The 19,894-nt window shown below is 39.2% G+C and overlaps 1 protein-coding gene across 1 annotated transcript in view; it reads right to left on the reverse strand.

Annotated features, from left to right (window-relative positions):
- The window catches only part of GPAM (glycerol-3-phosphate acyltransferase, mitochondrial), a 27,522-nt gene extending 13,027 nt beyond the window's left edge, over positions 1-14,495 (reverse strand). The window contains exons 1-9 of the mRNA XM_023729939.1: positions 13,995-14,495; positions 12,654-12,776; positions 10,415-10,488; positions 7,582-7,695; positions 6,207-6,353; positions 5,479-5,575; positions 4,531-4,667; positions 1,711-1,810; positions 1,179-1,391 (exon numbers count right to left, since the gene is read on the reverse strand). Of these exons, the coding sequence (XP_023585707.1) occupies positions 1,179-1,391; positions 1,711-1,810; positions 4,531-4,667; positions 5,479-5,575; positions 6,207-6,353; positions 7,582-7,695; positions 10,415-10,488; positions 12,654-12,776; positions 13,995-14,219 (1,230 nt within the window). The 5' untranslated portion in view covers positions 14,220-14,495. The remainder of the gene's footprint in view (positions 1-1,178; positions 1,392-1,710; positions 1,811-4,530; positions 4,668-5,478; positions 5,576-6,206; positions 6,354-7,581; positions 7,696-10,414; positions 10,489-12,653; positions 12,777-13,994) is intronic.
- Positions 14,496-19,894: the final 5,399 nt, after the last annotated feature.

A 19,894-nucleotide genomic window follows, 5' to 3' on the forward strand; every position in this document is an offset into this window, starting at 1 on the left:
GCTACATAAACCAGAGACTTCATCAGCCTGAGACCAGAAGAACTAGATGGTGCCCAGCTACCACCAATGACCGCCCTGACAGGGAACACAACAGAGAGAGTCCCTGACAGAACAGGAGAAAAGTGGCGTACAGAACTCAAATTCTAATAAGAAGACCAGACTTAACGGTTTGATTGAGACTGGAGGGACCCCAGAAGACACGGCCCCCAGACTCTCTGTTAGCACAAAACTAAAACCATTCCCGAGGCCAACTCTTCAGACAAAGATTAGACTGGACTATGGGACATAAAATGATACTCATAAAGAATGTGCTTCTTAGCTCAAGTAGATACATGAGACTAAATGGGCAGCTCCTGTCCAGAGGTGAGATGAGAGGGCAGAGAGGGTCAGGAGCTGGTTGAATGGATATGGGAAATCCGGGGTGGAAAGGAAGAGCATGCTGTCACAGTATAGTGAGAGCAACAAGGGTCACATAACAACATCTGTATACATTTTCATACGAGAGAGACTAACTTGAATTGTAAACCTTCACTTAAAGCACAACAATTAAAAAAAAAAAAAAAACAGAAAAGAAACCCTATGGGGCAGTTCTACTCTGTCCTTTAGGGTTGCTATGAGTTGGCATCAACTTGACAGCAATGAATTTATAGATACAGCAACTCAGTGACCAGTGCGCATCCATTTCCCAGTCCCATGACCAAGGCCAACACTAACAAATCTAATCATGTCTCTTCCTCCAAAAGGAACCCTGGCAGTGCAGGGGTTAAGCACTAGGCTGCTAACCAAAATATTGCTGGTTCAAACCCACCAGCCGCTCCACAGGAGAAAGATGTGGCAGTCTGCTTCTATAAAGATTTACAGCCTTGGAAACCCTATGGGGCAGTTCTACTCCATCCTACAGGGTCATTATGAGTCAGAAACAACTTAACAGCAATGGGTTTGGTTTTGGGTTTGGGGCCCTTCTTTCAAGTGCAGGAAAGCACCATGTTAGCACTACCAATCAGTTTGACGTGTGAGATGAAAGCCACTCACCATGCCCACCCTACCATGTTTCATACAGGGTCTTAAACTTAGGGAGAACCAAAAAACATAATCTTAGTTAATTCTAAAGGCACTGATCTAAAAGCAAAAGACCTGAAAAGCAAAGAAGACTTTTGTGTAGCAGTCAGTCCTCTTACCAGTTGTTCGCCATTGTAGTGACCTTCAATAATACGATCATAGGAGATCCCAACAGGTATTATCAAGATGTCTGGAATGGTATTGGTAGACAGAGTATCTACCACAACTGACAAAAGGCCTGCCCGAGCACAGGAGGTTTTTCCACTCCTAGAGCGTGTGCCTTCCAGGAAAATCTCCAAGAATTGCTGCTGTCGAAGTAGTTCAACTATATGCTGGAATATAAGGGAAAAGCAAACCATGAATTTAAAACCACCCAACTTAGAATGAGCTCAGCAAAATGTAATACTAAAAACAAAACAAACTAAAACTATGATTTCAACATTTTACTCACACAAATAATAACAAGGCAGCTCATCCAATGCTATCTTTTAGTTGTGACAAAGAATAGTCATCAAACCCACATCTAAGCAATAATCACTCAAATTACTCAGATAACAGGTTTTGTAAAATCTCAACTCAATCAAGTCTCTTTTTTTTTCCTTCCTCTGTGATAACATAATGGCTTTAAGGATAATTAGAGAATGTACATACCCCATGAAGCAAAGCTCTATAGAGAACATCTTTCCGTCCATCTGGTGTTTCATCTAGCTTCCGTCGGATGAAAAAGCCCCCAAGCTTATGGATCAAGGTACTGTAATTTCAAGAATGCATGAATTATTTACAAAGAAAAATGTAAAAAGAATACTAAAATTCCAAGTTACTCTAAAATATTTGCCATTTGGGTATAAACCACAAGTGTTGTTTGGGCTACTGAATGAAAATGTGAACACTTTTCCATTTTCCATATTATTGACATGTTTCTGCCTTTTTCATTATTCACTGACCTTTAGTGTGTCACTGCATATAACGAAGCTCTACCAAATCTGTTCCAACTCAGAAGGAGGCTGTTTGCATGATACATCATCTCACTAAGGTAATGGTAGCGATTTTAAGGGGATTATGGAGTCCTGCTAAATTTTAAAGCTCTATCCAGGGTCTCAAGACATGACCCTTACACATTCTGAAGTCTGTTCCATGGCACATTTACTACAAAATCAATGTGATGTTACAAAAGCTCCTTCAGAAATTTTTTTTTGAAATAACTATTGCTTAGAGAGTGCCCATGTGAGGCAAGGATAATGTTATCAAACTGAAACCAAGCATAACCATCTTTCCAAAACATGAAACAACACTATGCTTAATTTACACATACATAGGAATTAAACAATTTCCACGACACCGTGTCTCTTTCTACATCACTGATGAATTTTGAAATGAAGTTGAAATTTTCTAATACTTAAACTAAACTTTCAAACTCACAGCCTCCTCCTATTTTCAAACAGAGTGATACTAATATAAATGTATATATTGGTGTGGGGTCACCATGAGTCAGGGTCAACTTAAAGGTAGCTGGTTTTTTATAGTCAGTATGAGGAGGTCATGGTAAGATGCCTCCAATGCGTGATACCACTCTTTGAAAGTGAAACCCTGCAGAATGAATTCATAATGAATGAGATGAGCCATTCACCAAAAACAACCCACCCTGAGAAGTGATTTATGAATGTGTAGACTGACATGTAACAAAAGAAGGCTGCAGATAAACAGCCCAGGCTATCTGTAGTCTGTCGTGTCGGAAGGAATGATGAGCTAAGCAATGACTGGCACGGAGTTCAGAAAAAGGGGAGTTGGATTGTACGAAACTGTCTGTGTTCATAAAGCACTTCCAAGAGACCCGAGTTGGAGACCAAGTCTAGAAAGAATGAGTATATGAATTATTCTGATTACAAGAGATAAACTATTATGGGACAAGGCTTCTCTAGAGCTTCCCTCTAAGTCCATGCCTACCAACAACTTTCTGATGACTAATTCTGGTTCTCAGGCCCTTTGATATTGGGAAGAGATGCCCTTGACAGCAAAGACAGACATTCTAGTCCCTGAAGAGTTATATCACACTGTACTAAATAGCTGGTTGTTTTTTGTCTGTATTCCCCCATTAGATTATAAGCTATTTGAAGGCAAGGACTATGTATCTTGTTCACCCTCGTCTAAAGCACAGCTGGATAAATACCGGTCGACTGCATGAATGAATGGCTTCTCTTCAGTCAACCACATAAGTCTGGCTAGCTACAGATCTTTGAGTCAAGGGATTAGAAGGAGCCCCTCAGACTTCGAGATTGAGGACCCAGCTTCATAGCATAATGACTGCTCCCTAGTGAGACCCTCCCAGCACAATCTGCCAGCCCACTTCCCTTGCCAAACTCTCTCCAGATTCATCCTCCCTTTACTCTCTACTCACAGAGCTGAACTTAGAGATGCTTTGTGCTTTCAAGTTTGAAACTTCAATTTCCCAAACCACCTAAACCTACTCCTCATCAATTCCTCATTGGTGACTGGCCCTACTATCTACCCAGTTTCCTAGACAGTAAACACCTGAGTGTCTTCCTCCCTCCTTCTCCTTCTCCTCCTCGTCTGTTAGCCCCACATCTGGACTACACCTTAGTCTTGTTAATTCAACTTACTAAGAAATTTTCAAATCTCTACCCTCCTCTCCAAGATCACTACTACATCTTTAATGTAAGCCTTCATTATCTTTTGCCTGAACTGTTGCAATAGAGTCAAAATTGATCTAACTCTTTCCAACCCAGAATGATCTTTCGAAATGCAAATCTCAACACGTCACTCCCCAAGTAAGGATAGACTCCAAACTCTTGGTTTAGAAACTCAAAACAAAATCAAAATTCTTGTTTTGATCCAGCTCTCACTACTTGTGCAGTCTCCACCTCCTGCCTCTGGCCCTTCCTAATGCATCCTACATTCTATCCTTACTGAATCATCTGCCATTTCCTGACCATACGATGCTCTTACATCTGCCTTCCTTTGCATGTATTTTCTCCTCTGTACGGAATGCACAACATTCTCCTAAAACACACTTGTACATTATACTGCAATTATTACATGTTTCTAACACTACTGAATTATGAGATCGAAGATACAGGTACGTTAACTCTTACTCTATACCACCATCACCACTCCACCTCATCACCACCCCCAACTCCACCTCCCCACTTCTGAGCCTCGTACAGTAATTTGCTATCTTGCCTTACTAACTGCCTTTTATACATTTGATCAATATTGCCTATAAAGTTTAAATATCCACGGTTCAACAAGTATCTGATATAAAACACATAAGTAATGATGACAGTGTTTTCTTTTTCATCTTCCACAATAAACATGCATTACTTTTATAATAAGAGAAAAAAAGCTGGTGCCATCTTTACAATAGCATGTTATCAAAAAGCATAATGAGAAAATAACAAAAATTTAAAACACAATCTTTTTCATATCTTAAATTTCAAAATAAGTTGATCTTACCTGAAGATAGGAATGTTGAGATTATTGCCTGAAGCAATGTATGGTGCTTTGATGTTATGGCAGAAAAGAACGAAAGTGAGCAGGAGATAGTCAATATGGGATCTATGAACTGGTAGAAATATAAGCGGCAAATTCATCTAGTAGAGGGAAAAATGCCAAATTTAAAATTCAAATATAAAAATTAATTACACTTCGAAACTTGATATTCAGTTAGAATCACTCAAAAAAACCAAAAAACCAAACCCGTTGCCGTCGAGTCGATTCCGACTCATAGCGACCCTATGGGATGGAATAGAACCGCCCCATAGGGTTTCCAAGGAGCAGCTGGTGGATTTGAACTGCCAACCTTTTGGTTAGCAGACGTAGCTCTTAACCACTGTGCCACTAGGGCCCCTAGAATCACTCAAGCATTGGCTAATCAGTAACTCATTCTTTAAAAACATTTCCCAATAATATAAACTTCCTTAAATTTAATGCTTAACTAGCTAAAATAAAATGAAACAAACAAACAAAAAATAAACAAGAGTTGGGGAGAGGGGAAGAGTAATCAAGAGAAGACCCTCAACGTCTTCTGAGAGGTGGCCCTATTCATGTAAAAAGAGCACAGGTTTCAGAGTCAGGCTTCAAGTCACTTATTAGGTGTGATTTGGGACAATTTCTTTATACATCTGAGCCTCTCTTTCCTCATCTATAAAATAGGGAGAGTTCTGCCTGACTTTCAAGGTTGCTGCAAAGCAACTTAGAAGGAATCTTGAGTAGTGCTGGTAGTTCCTACTTCAGCCCACTTCTCTTGCCCAATACACAGCTACTGTAGTTATCACAAATGGGGACAACCTTCCAAATGGGTTAAAATGCACAACAGTACACACAAGAACATTTCCAAAAGAACCATAATATCACTATACAAACGTGAGGAAAACGGAATGACAGAGTCACAGAAATTCTTGCCTCAGTTGCAGCTTTCACCATCTCAAGTTGACCCTTGTGGATTTGAATGTTCCAAAAGAAGCTGTTGAACAGTTTTAGCAGCACCCACCCAGTCAGTCTGAAAGAAAGGAAACATCTTCTTAAATGTGTATTTATACATTTGACTTAGGATTCTTGAACGTGAAATCGAAGAATGTTTGTAAATGACTGTGTGTGTGTGTGTGTGTGTGTGTGTGCATGCACGCATGCACTTGCACAGTGTGTTCGTACGTGTCTGGATTGTGGAATTCAGAAGCTACTTTACATATATTCTATTTATAGAGGTTTCTTTTATTTGAGACTAAAATCTTACATTTCACTGTAATGGCACACTTCATATCTCAGAAGCAAATGAACAAGCAAACACTTAGGTAGCACTACAATTCCTCTCATACACAGAAACCACGTGCTTTGGGATCTGGATAAGTGAAACTGGGCTCTCAATTAGTCCCTTAGAGCAGATGTCCGAAGTAACACCATGGCTGCTATCACCACTTAACAGAGACCGAGGCACTGTAAAGCCTACCGCAGTGCTATTTCACACAGAAGCTGAATACGAATGAAAAGGGGAGTTGGTTTTGACATCAGAATATGTTAAAACATCTTTTGGGCAAAGAACACTGATAGGAAAGGAACTTCCAATGGTTCCGTCCTATTCACCCAAAACAAGATGGCTCTTGTTGAAAGCTTTTTGCCTTGCCTTTTAATACCTGATCATTGCTGGGGAGACGGTGGCAACCATTTCTTGAAGGATCCTTTTGGCTTTCTTTCTCACTTTACTAACGGCTTTTGATTGCTGCTGAGCAGAACCATCGGGATTTAACTCAGCAGCCACTTCTGCAATTGCCTCTTGTACTCTGATTTGAAATGGAAAGATAAACAACATAATTGGTTCTATGCTACATTCTCTGTTCAGCATTTTCTAAACCACAGCTATAAATCACAAAACAAAATGTACCTTCCCTTTAATTTGTGGTAATATGAGAGAATGAGCTTCGAGTTAAAAGTGCTTTTTCTGGGTATCTATTAAATATTACGGACATAGTATTCCTAAATCAATGAACCCCTGAGGAATCTGGAAGGCAGAGTTAAGAATTTAATTCAAATTCACTGGGAGACAACTATGCAAGGGACCCATGCTGTGAGGGACACAAAGTGGCACTTCGGCAGAAGAGAGAAAAAGAAAGATTATCCCTTTAAGCATATAATTCAGCGGTGTTCAAAGCCCACTGCCGAAGTGTGTTTTTTTTTCTTTTGAAGACATCATTTATTTTTCATTTACATTGTGACGCCATTAAAATAACTACATGTAAAGCTTTCTAGGAGGGAGAAAACTGGGACGTAAATATTTACAAAGGTTTTCCAAATCAAACCAGTAATTTAAAAAAGGTACAACTCAAAACAGCACAGGATAATAAGCAGTGAGGTAAAAGGGAGGGTTTAATCCAGTTTTGTAAATCTTCCATCTGACTTAGGGAGGAAGTATAAGGTTAAACCTTCTTAAATCAATTCTAACATCCCAGTTACTAGTCAAAATATCTGGCTGGAAGGAAACATGTTTGAAGGTTTTTTACCAAGTAAAAAGCATATACAATAATCCAAGGGAGTTTCAAATAACTGTTTTCCTCCTCTGTTGCTCCTGATTTTAGACTATTGAAGTACAGCAAAACTCCACATAGCCGGATAGTTCATTAATACAAAAAGATTCTGCAGGATACTGACACCCCCCAAGCCTATCCATTGAATAGCATTTATTTCAATCCAAGCCTTCATATTACAGAAAACTTAACAAAGAATTCTGGAAATACGTGTATCTCTGAATTCCAATTTGCTTTTCATGTATTAGAAACTTATTCAATTATTAATCCATAAGACAAGACTGCTATTCCCACATGGCCCTGTTCACCAAAACCATCTGTTCCCCTCCCTTTCCTTTGGGGCTTCACATTTAATACTTAGAAATGCAAAAATCTCTTCAGACAGAATCCCAGAGGAATTAGAAGTTAATAAAGGAAATCTACCCTCCCCCTATTCCTACCACCCATTCCTGCCACCTCCCCGTTATAACAGCATCCTGACCCTTACCTGCTGCTGTTCAAGACATTTTCACTCACGTTGGTGGCAAACATGCCCTTATGGACATCTCGCTCTTGAACAAAAAGCACATAAGAAAGACGTCTTGCAAGCCATCCTCGGTGCCTGCAACATGACAATGATTTAGCAAAGTACTCTAGGGACACCTAAAACAAGCTGTGTAAATTATACAGTGGTTTCCCTCCATAAAAACAACGCCTAATTTCATCTATTCCTGAGATTTAGGGTTCTGTTATAGCAAAGCCTTGTAGTAGCCCAGGACACTATTCATATAGTTTTACTCACAATTTCTCTCCTGTACTCTCAGCTAAATTTAAACTTGGGATTTGTGTGTTAGTGCTTGAATAGTGTTGCTCTGCCAAATAATAGCCCTAACATAAAAACAAAAGAAAATAATGCGATCTGATTTTATTAATACCATGAAAAAGGCAAACGTGTTGAATGCTGTAGGGTATAAAAAGATAAATTTTAGAAGTCTTTTCCTAGCATGAAGGCCTAATTTTTCCATTATAAAAAAAATAATCATTGACCTCCAAATTCTCGATCAGTTGAGAGAAGTTCAGGATAACCATCCTGTAGTCTGGATATTTGCAGTCTGCTTCATGAAGCCATAGGTTCTTTCTCTTTTTTTTTTTTTTTACACATTCAACATACCTAAGGGATAGCATATGCCTTTTGGGACAGCAGCTGTGTGGTGTTTTGAGAAACCTGGATGGGGGTATGGAGTAGGGCTAGGAAGCAGATCTCAAAATAAGAATGTTTCAAACCTTCATTATGTAATGATTTGAAACCATGTGTAATAATTATATAATGCTTTATTGTCATTTCCTCCATAATGACACACTCATAAACAGTAGAAGATTTCAAATAAAAACTTCTTAATGCTGAAAAGATCCAAAAGCCCTCAACTGAGGAAAAGTGATTTGAGGAAGAACTGTTTATGAATCACTTGTTCTTTTCTCTCTCTTTCATGTTATTCTCTTTTCCTTCCTCTTGTCTCAATCCTTTGAAAACTTGGCCCAGTATCTTAAGCATTCAATTCTAAACCTTTCCTTCGGTGAACATGTTCAGAATGATTATTGGAACATACAAAGTTCAAGCTCTCCATAAAATTCCTTCGGAAGAGAAGACTGAAAGAATGTGTGTGGGTGTGCGTGCGCACATGCATGTGAGTGTAAATATTTAGGCTTTGCCTCATGTAACACACAGAAGGCCAAATAGCCAGCTCAACTGCACAGGCCACTTACTGCATCGCATAGTAGTTTCATATTGCCTACTTAGTATACCACATGCTTTTTTTTTTAACTGCCTCCAATTGAGGACAACAAATGAATCCTTTGGCTTGATACATAAAATATCTATTTATACAAAGAAGGAGAGACTTTGAGATGCTTTTTCTTAGGATCTTAATCATTCCAACTAAGAAAAAGAAGGGGAAAAAAAAAAGGAATCAATGAACCAGTCTCTTCTTTCTCCCTTAAATCTAAAAGACAAAGCAAAAGAAAGATAAAGGTAGCCTAGAAATAGGAAAAAATATATCCCTTGACTTTAGCTGTATAGGAACCGAAGCAAGTTAACTAATGTATATACGCAGATATTATAATACTCATTTATGACCTTATATCATCAAAATAAGGGGCCCTGGTGGTACAAATGGTTAAGCACTTGGCTGGTAAGTTAAAGGTTGGCAGTCCAAAACCACCCACTTGCTCCGTGGGAAAAATACCCGGCGACCTGCTTCAGTAAAGATTACAGCCAAGAAAACCCGATGGGAAGTTCTAATCTGTAACACGGGATCATAATGAGTCGAAAACGACTCGAGGGCACCTAACGACAACAACGTCCTCGAAATATGAGGTAGTATCAGAAAGGGTTCAAATTTAAGTATTTGACTTCTTGAATCCAATTTTCAGAGAATTTCAAGTATTTTTCATCACTTTAGCCTACTCTTTACCTCCTGCAAGCATCTACTCTTAGAATTATAAAGCTGGTAGCATGTTTGGTTGCTGCTTCTCTCTTGCCACACAGACACATATACAACCTTCCTACCCTCCTCCTGTGCCTTTTCTCCATTCACATAGAACAAGGCTCCTTTTCTCTAATTCTGGAGCCTACTAGCCTATCTTCATATGCTGGGAATTTAGAAGTAAGAATTCTAAGAAAGTCTTAAGCAAGTAATAAATTAAAGCATGTTTGTTCAACAGAGGAAAATATCTTTTAATACCCTATAGATTAACCCAAAAAAAAACTAAACTCGCTGTCAAGTCGATTCCAACTCACAGCAATTCTATAGTACAGAGCAGAAGTGCTCCATAGGGTTTACAAGGAGAGGCTGGTGGATTCAAACTGCCAACCTTTTGGTTAGCAGCCAAGCTCTTAACCACTGTGCCACCAGGGCTCCATCCTATAGATTTCAAAAACAAAAACAAAAACCATTGCTAGCGAGTCAATTAAATCAGTTATACATTTCTTTAAGTATAAAACAGCTACGATAGGTCATAAGACATTCAAATTCACACCTCTCTTCAGACAAATCTTTATCACATTTTGGCACATATCAGATGCAAAATCAATATATGAATAAATTAAAGCTGTGACATCTGCATTATGAAAATATGTATTAAATAATTACATCAGTGATAAGAGTAATAGGGCCCTCAGGTAGCTATTATTGTTTACAATTTTCAGATAAAGTCTCTTGTGTCAGAAGCATATATCCTGTTAACTTTTAAGACATAAAAGAGATTCATCTTTAAGTGTGTTGATTGATTGTTATGCAGTATTTCTTCTAAGATTTATTAAAAGTGTAAGAAGGTCTTTTTACCTCGTGTGAGTTTCATTGATATAAATAACATTCCGCAAACCCAATGATGGGATACTGGGGTTGAAAAATTTCTCCTACATAAAACAAAATAAATGTAGACATAAATATACAACTGGATTAGTGATGAAGAGTTAACATTTTTACTTCGTAATGACTTTTAAAATTCAAACAAAGTTCAGCATTGCCTCACAAACCTAAGTAATAAGGAAAAATTATTTTATTGAAAAGTACTGTTTAGCCTTCCATGAAGGTCACATACTCAAAATTAATCCTTAAACCTTGCAAAGGAAATAGTGCCTCTCCCCTTCCTGTCCTTCATCCCACCTGAAAAGCCTGAAGCTACAGGGAGTTTAAGTCACTGACAGGAATACTGGAGATTTTAGTGTTCCCAAAATACTAGGTACTATGCTAAGAACCATGCAGTTATTGCAAGATTACCAAACCCCAATAATCCTGACACGTAAGACTTATTAGCCCCATTTTAGAGATAAGAAAATTGAGGCTAGCCGGGGTTTAGGATTCAATCCCACTTCTTGCTGCAAAGAGTATGCTCTTTCCATTCCCTAAAATGACTGCCCACTTAATGAGAAAATGTATGGCTAAAGGTCACCCACATTCCACGTAACCTTGAAAGATAGCCAGGGATAGCTTTGCGGAAAAGAGAAAGTCTACAGCTTTGTCAACGTGGGCAAAAGGGTAAAACTGCCACAAACAATTGCTAAGAAAGCATAATGTGCCCCCTCAACTAAAGATGTAAAAATACTTAAGTGAAATTTCTTTATAAGAAGAAAAACACAGGATTTCAGAGAAACAGTAGCAAATAGCAAAAAGTTACTATAAGAATATTTTCAAGTAAAAATTATTTTAAATGAACAGCCACTGAAGCAATTCAAGATCAAGTTCAGCTTCACCAGGCACTATATTTAGGCAAAAATCAGTTACCTGTTATACTAACCACCTATCTCACTCCAAGCAGTACCACCACCAAATAATTTCTTATACTCTCTTAGGACTTAAGAAGAACACATTATAGTTAATGTATCATTTTGGTCTTTTAAACATTCAAAATTAGAATTAGGTGAAAGGCCAGATCTAAAAAGAAAAGCCACATTGACCTTCTATTTAAATATTTATTTCCACTGCCTTTTAATCTGAACTGGCCTTGCTCCTAGACTACAAATTTCCATGATCCTTCCAGTCTACCAAATTCTTGCAAGAAGGCACTTATGATTTTAAAGGAACAATGTTTGTATCAAGACACTCTTGAGCAGACCTGATCATTTAACATAAACTGCTTGGGTTCCATACAAAGCTCTCCCATGTTAGTAAATCCCTTCACACCAGAGTATGAATTCTGGCTCCTGCCAAGCGAAACCTGAGCAGAAAACTGACGAAGAGCAGTTAGCTATTCTCAGGCAACCTCTATAAATGACAGGCACTTAAAAATGGCAGAATTTCTGTCCTACTAACCAGCCCAACCCAGAGAGCCACTTATGTCCAGGCGTACCTTTTAAAAGGCAACTCCACTGCCTTGGAACAGAGCCTCATTAGATTCTACAATCCTGTCCTAACTCATTCCTCTCCTCAGCTGCCATCAAAAGCATACTCCTCACCCAATCAACTTCTCAAATACTACACTGTAACATGGAAGTTTTTGCATGGCTTGTGTTTTTTCACCAAAATTCAAATAACACACACACACATACACACACAAACACTCTTTCTTAAATCTTCTTCCTAACATTTTAGCGACCATCCTTTACTACCACAAAGTCAACACAGACACTACCCAGGAACGGAATTCAGCAAAAGGAAGAGCAGAGCAAAGCTAATGCTTTAAATGCTTATTTCATCTAGTTAGCTCTAGGTCATCTTGCTAGGATTTTAAGGTTAAATGCTAAAGCTGTCCAACATCTAGAAGTTATGTGACAGGTTCTCCCCAACTCTTTGGAAGTTAACTGAAAGTAAGACCTATTATTCCCCTAAAGTCATGCTAGAAATAGAAAAGAACCAGCATATTACCATCAACTATAGGACCCAAGAGTTACTGAATAAATGAATGGACAGAAACAGTAAGTCAACATCTTTACGTGCAATATTTGGATTATAAATACAGGCCTAAATTCTAAAAATGAATTAAGTCCATTAAGACTAAACAATAACAAAGTTACATGAAGTCAGTCATACATTTCACACATCTCCCTTTGTTTATTAAAGTCAAAAGCAGTAGCATTCTTACCCAGCTCTGGGGGGTGCAGGAATAACAACATCGGCCGACAAAAGGCCTTTTCCGGCCCATTAGGCTTTCTTTCCATTTTAAAGTTGCAGATCTGAAGACGGTAGGTCTGAAACTATACTCACCCTAATAAACATTAAAAAAATAAAAGTGTCTAAAATGCAAGAGTATTATACTTGTCCATTTGAATGCAAAAACGAAGATTTTTCAGATAGAAGAGAAACATACTGCAATTTTTTCTTCTGGGAGCATAAGCATGTGCATCTCAGACAGTGATTTTCATTCAGGGTACTCCCTCTAAGATCACCACTTGGAACAAAGCCTGGCACATAAGCAAAACTTGAGCACCTAAGAAAGGTATTAGCTGGTAATAATGGCTGCACATTCAAAGCAGCACTCAAAGGTTTAAAAACTACATTGTAGAAGGTCAAACAGACTTGTGGCAGCAGCAGGATGAATAAATTCAAACACCGGGATCCCTATGCTAAGAGTTACACTTACTCCTCTTAGATCACATACTCCTGTGACAGAACAACAAAGGTCTGATACTTTGAGCAAGTTGTTATGCTACAGCTTAAAAGATTTTACTTGAAATGAAAACCAAGGTAAACGTAAGCAACATTTCTTTATCTTATCAAGACAGTTTAAAGGCTGGAGTTTAAGTAATAGCTGTACTGTCCAATTAGGGTCAAACCCTCCTCTTCTGCTCTAAACATTTTTCCCTTAACTTTGAGCTCACCAGTTGCTCAAATCCTACTGATAAAACCTTCTCAAAAACAAGCAACAACAAAAATGCCAACCTTATTTTTTATAAAAAGCAGATGGTGTCTGAGATAATACATAAAACATGCCATATATTTGTTATACTGATACAGGGGAAACAATATTAGAAAATGCATGTCTTTTGCACTGGGTTCACACTACAACTTATTTACTATTTTTTAACTTTTTTTAAATAATGTTTATTTCCATTACAAAATTCATGTTTATTAAAAAAATAACTTATGAAAACTAGACACTGAGAGAAAGAAGTTTCCTGATAATCTCACTATCCAAAAGCAACTACTAGAAACATTCTGGGTTGCCCCCTGCCTTATGCAAAAGTATTTTGCTTTTTAATGTAATCACAGTATTTAAATTTTCTACCCAATTTTTTTCCCAATTAACATAATATCGTAAGAATTTTTAAAATCTTATGAAACTTCATAAACATAGCTTCTAAGGGTTCTGTAGTTATTAACCTCTATTTGTTACTCTGTTTCAGTCTGTATTTCCATCTTCATTAGCAACATTAAAATGAATACTTTTAAGTTGAATGCTTTTAACTCTGTATCTTCAACTTACCCATTCCTCACTTGCATGCTTACATCGACCAACACTATATTCTGCTGAATTTGGCAGGTAAGAAACATCTACAGTGCCAAGGGTCAGTGCAGATTCATCCATGTCACAAAGTGCAACTTCCAAATCATGTGCTACAAAAAAATGTACACCATTTAAATTAATGATGCATCCAGTGGGGTAAATCTCAAAACTCAGATTTCTGACTTCTACATTATTTTGCTCCATGACAGGATAGCAAATGAACACTGGCAGACTTCCATAATATGGTATTAAGTCAAAGTGTAAAAACGGACTTTGATGTGTTTACATTGTCTGCACCAAAAAGAAAAAAAAAATCAACATTTGTATCCTTAGGCTTTCTGAACATAGATTAAACAAACAAAATAGCTAGTAATAGTCATTTGCAAGGGTACCAGTCCAAAAACCAGTTGCCTTCAAGTAGATTCCAACTCATGACAACCATGTGTATTAGAGTAGAACTGTGCTCCATAGGGTTTTCAACGGCTGATGTTTTGGAAGTAGATCACCAAGCCTTTCTTCCAAGGCACTTATGGTGGACTCAACTTTTCAGTTAGCAGCCGAGAGCATTACTGCACCACCCAGGGGACTGCAAATGTAAATAATGATTTATTTCAAGTATATGATAAAGAATTATTTCATTTGTGTTAATAATTAGTTCCTCAGGAAAGGAAGGTATGTGTTTATTTAATTAAATACATGTTACCTATATGCACAAAAGTAGATCATTTAAAAAAATTATGTGTCAGGAATTTGGGGTTGTTCATAGTTTTCACTGTAAAATGAGTAAAGGCAATTAGGACACCTTTCAAGTTTCCCACTTAAACTGAATTAAGCTCTTAATTTTCATATGCCTTAAAAGAATCAATATTTATACTTTTAATACGTCCACAAAACTCCAAAACAAAAGCACACTGTTCTTATCATAAGGGAAAATGTTCAGTAACAGTAAATTCCTAAAAAGAATGGATATTAATCTATAAAAGCTTTCTAACATCTCTATTGTCAAATTGTTTTTAGCTTTTGGCCAATTCTCATATGGCCCTAAATTATTCTTTCAAAACTCTGAAAGGTCACGTCCACATTAACAGGGTTCCCTGAATGGCATATTCTGATTTCTTCACAATCCCTGTACGGATTTGCAGGAAAACTGTTAAAATCAACATAAATACACATCCTTTACAACTTAAGTAACAATCTAAAATAATAAGAGAGGGGGCAGAATTGTAAAGCAATGCACCTGGCTTGAAAGTTCTTACATATTATAAAACATCAGCACTTAGCTATCAGTTTCCAGTGTAAAATGTCCCTACAACAGGGGGAGCCCTCTGCTACCTGAGAATATGAAGGCACAACAGGGCAGGGGTGATTGGAGGAGGAGGGGAGGGAGACAAAGACATGTGCCAATAGGAAGTCCACGCTTGGCTCCTCCTCCCTCCCCACAGGGTTTACCCAAGGTCGAAGAGTTTTAAAAAAAAAACTCAGAGGAACCCGACAGCGTGGGATGCAGTCAGCCAACCATGGGCTCTGAAAGGGGCAGGTACAGGGGAGTGAGCTCTGATGTCAAATCCACGACCGCTTACCAGCTACGTGAATTTGGGCAAGCTGGTTAACTTCTATGCCTCGGTTTCCCTATCTCGCAAATGGGGGTGATATGATAGATTTTTCCTCCTGGGTTGCTGGGAGGGCTGGGTAATACACACAAAGAGCCTAGCACTGAGTCTGACACACAGTGAGCGTTCAGTCCAATCAAGGGTGGCTGCTGTCACTGGATGATCCTCAGCACCAGCTGCTCTCAGAGCATCCTTGCCGCCTCAATGCTAAAAACAATACCCCCAGGGACCCGGAGCTGGGGCCGCCCCGGCCCCTTCAGGTGGTTAGGATGCATCCAAGCCACAGTCTGGGCTCCCTGGGGAGTGAACAGTCCCGACCCCCACTCTGGCACAAACCGGCCCGTTTCTAGGGGAGAGAAGTGGGGGGCATAGCTCGGGGGCAAGGGGAAGAGGGGCACGGGAAACCCCCGGCGACTTGCAAGAGTCGCACCGAGTTCTGCGGGGAAGGGTGACCACGCACCTGTCTAGGCGCTCCCGGCGCTCCCGGCACCAAGCAGCCTCCCGCAGCCCGCACCCGCCCCCACGGCTCGCACACCAGCCTCTCTCTGGCTTCAGCTGCTGCAGCAGCTCACACTTCACAAAACTCCGCCGGGTGCCTGCTGCAATGCCGCGCCTTGATGACGCAACCGGCGCGCGCCGGTGATACAACCTAGAGAGCTCGGAGGCTAGAGAAGCGACCAGCTTGCGGAATAGCGCTTTGGGGGGCGGGGTCTGGGGACGCGGGTTGTCTGGCTTGCTAGAGGTGCGCAACGTGGTGAGTTTTAGTGTAGAATGGGTGGACACAGTGTGTGTCTGCGCCGCTAAGCATAAGGTTTGCGTGTCTAAACGAATGGTTATACGACCTAGGCGATGTATTACGTGAGAGTGAGTGTGTGTGTGTACCTAAATCTGCATTGTGTGAGCTCTGCTCATCTGGGAATTTGCATCTCTGCTAGGCTATGTTGGGAGAGTGTGCGTGGCCTGGCTGGGTTTATGTATATTTGTGTGGTCTGTCTTTTTTTTAAAAGATTTTTGAGACAATGCGGATTTATTAGGGATGGGGAGGGATTGCCAGTAACAATGTTGTGTAATTTCTGTAAAGATGGCTGAGTACCTTTTCCTTTGAGGAGGAAAATGAGGAATTGAAAGGGAAACAAATAAGGCTTGAAAGAGTCTTGATTCCAATTTTTTCAGCCTTCAGCCCTTAGAATGAAATAACACTGGGCACAGAGTGGTTCTTTAAAATAATGTGTTATGCCATTGACAGTGCCAATGGGTATCAAGAGCATTAACAATTTAGAAGGAAAATGATAACCTTCTATATGCCCTCAAGGGTTAGGGAATTCAAAGATGATTAAGACATAGTCCCCAGCCTCAAGACTACCCACCAGTCCTTGTCCTTCCTCTACACACTGACCCTCACCCTGCCTATTCCAAACAAATCTTTATACGTTTGCACCCCAACCAAAAAACAACCATAGCTCTCTACAGTCCAAATGCCTTAGCCTAGCACGTGAGGACTCCACAGATAGGACTTAACTTCTCACCCATTATTCTCCAGCAGGATCCCTTCACTTCAACTTTTCTGGTTGTCCCTAGACAAGCTATGGACTCTTCTAATTCTGCTCATACCTCTCTGCCTTAAATTCATATTTCCTTCCTGAATTAGTTCTCTAAGCCTTCTGTAATCTCTCCAGCCCTCAATAGCCACATCTTCCTATGAAATCTTAAAGATTTACTGCAGTGCCACACCTTGGGTATTTCTCAATTTGTGTCAGTCTTCCACAAGATTATAAACCCACTGATGTCAGTAATCTGCCTCAATCTCCTAGGTGACACTACAATGTTTAATTATAGCAAGCACTCAATAAACAGTTGTTGAAGCTGAGAAGCAACAAGAAAAACAAGAATTCCTTCACTTGAACTTTCTACTTCTGTATATAAATCCATCCTAAAATGCAGATGTGCTCCTCTTTTAAACAGTAAGAGTGATTAGTAGGAGTGGTTACTCATATAAAAAGATTTTGAGTTTCCTTGAGGTTAAGGATCCTGTTTTTATTCAGCCCCAATACACCAAGCCCTTTGGGCTCCAAAGACTGTATGCTGACTAGAGTAGGATAAATTCTAATCCCAAAACATCACGAAATTTCATGAACAGATTACTGGTCCCTGACAGAGAGGGGAAAAAGAGGGAGGAAAACAGAGAAAAGTTTTAGGGTATGAGGTCAGTGAAAAAGAGAAAGTAATGAGAAATGAATTGAGAGAGCATCTCAAGAGTTATAATGTAAGCCAAAGTGGAAAATTAGATTGTCTAATGAAAAATTCTTTTGCAGGCAACTCTGATGTAACATCCATTGCACAAGGGTTACTGCACCTGTTGGGGATGTAGACGGCAATGAAGAGTATTTCAGATTACTAAATGAGATTTGTTTTGGAAACAGGTGACACCCTTAGCAATCTGTTTTATCAACAGAACCACAATAATTTATAGTAATCCAGTCTAGCCAGCCAAAATGGAGCAACAGGGACTGAATTTACCCTCTGTCTAAACCAACTTAAAAAACAGGCAAAATACATAAAACAATGGTTTTCAGACATTGGACCTTGGGCAGCAGTGTAGGGCAGTGGTCCCTGAGGGAGGGGAAATAAATGATCTGTGGTAAACCCTATTATTGCCTCATCTTACTGTTCAGAAGGAGTTGCCAGGCTGCAGTATGGAGAGGGGTAACCCAGGAAGAGTTAGGCAGATTCCTTGAGTTCAGGAGATAGAACTGGAAGACCAGGCAGACCAAGGCACGAGGCAGACCAAGGCAGCTAGAGCGAGGAAGGTAGAGTTCTGCAGAGGAGAGAGACTCACAGAGGAAGAGAGAGCTCTGGAGATGTGTAGAAGGTCTCACTTCAGTCTTCAGCTGAGTACTGGTTAACACACGCATGCGAGGAAACTGCCCAAGGCCAACTACCAAGGAAACTACCGCGGTAAAGAGCAAAGAAAACAATCACCAAGACTTGCATAGGGTGGAGAATTGTTCCTGTTTGCCACCAACCAGAGTGGAAAGGTACCCAGTGATTATATAGAACTAGAAATTGTTCCTGACCCCATTATTCAGACTGGAAAATGACATAGTTCACTGGGCATTCGGTAGAGGACTCAGAAGGTCTTGCCTCAGCAGTGGGGTAAAGTTAGCCCTAGAATAAATGCTGCTATAGTCATGCCTAACAAAGCTTCAGAGTCCCAAAAGGATCAAGGTGCTTCCAAGTAACTTAAATGTGTCCCAGAACAAAACACAAAAATATTTATAGAAAATTAAAAAGATTCAGCACCCAATAAGGTAAAATTTACAATGTCTACCATCCAGTCAAAAAGTATCAGGCATGCGAAAAGAAGCAGGAAAGTATGGCCCATAATGAGGAGAAGAATCAATCGAGAGTCTGAAAAATTACAGAGATGATAGAATTAGTAGACAAAGTCATTTAAAAGGTGGTTATAACTATATTCTATGTGTTCAGAACAGTAGAGGAAAGATTGAGCATGTTAAGCAGAGAAATAGAAAACATTAAAAAAAAAAAAAAGCCAAATCAAGCATCTAGAGATGATTTTTAAAAAATTGAAAATCGTAAAACACACATACATATACACACATAACTGTGTGGGATTAATAGCATTAGAAATTACTAGGAAAAAAAAAAGATTAAAGAACTTGAAAACATTGCAACAAAAACTATCCAAAATAAAACACAGGAAAAAAATAAAAAGAAGATAAACAGATCATTGGTGATCTTAATATATATGCAACTGGAGTCCCTGAAGGAGGTGAAAAAGATGGAGAGGAAGAGGGGACAGTGAGGAGAGAAGAAAATTTGAAAAAAATAATGAATGAAAACTTTCCAAATTTGATGAAAACTATAAACTCGCAAACCCAAGAAGTTCCAAGTAGAAACATGAAGAAAACCATACCAAGGCACATCACAATCAAATTGCTTAAAACTAGTGATAAAGAGAAAATCTTAGAAGCAATCAGGGAAAAAAAAAGATACATTATCATACAGAGGATGAAAGATAAGAATGACAGCAGACTTCTCATCAGAAATGTGTAAGCCAGAATACAGTGAAGCAGCATCTTTAAAGTACTGAAAGAAAAAACTTGTCAGTTTAGATTTCTTTCTCCAAATATATGTATATAATATATGGAGCCTTGATGGCGCAGTGGTTAAGAGCCATGGCTGCTAACCAAAGGGTCAGCAGTTGGAATCCACCAGCTGCTTCTTGGAAACACTGTGGAGCAGTTCTAC

This window comes from Trichechus manatus, unplaced genomic scaffold (genome assembly GCF_000243295.1).
Source record: "Trichechus manatus latirostris isolate Lorelei unplaced genomic scaffold, TriManLat1.0 scaffold00031, whole genome shotgun sequence".
NCBI classification, from domain to species: Eukaryota; Metazoa; Chordata; class Mammalia; order Sirenia; family Trichechidae; genus Trichechus; species Trichechus manatus.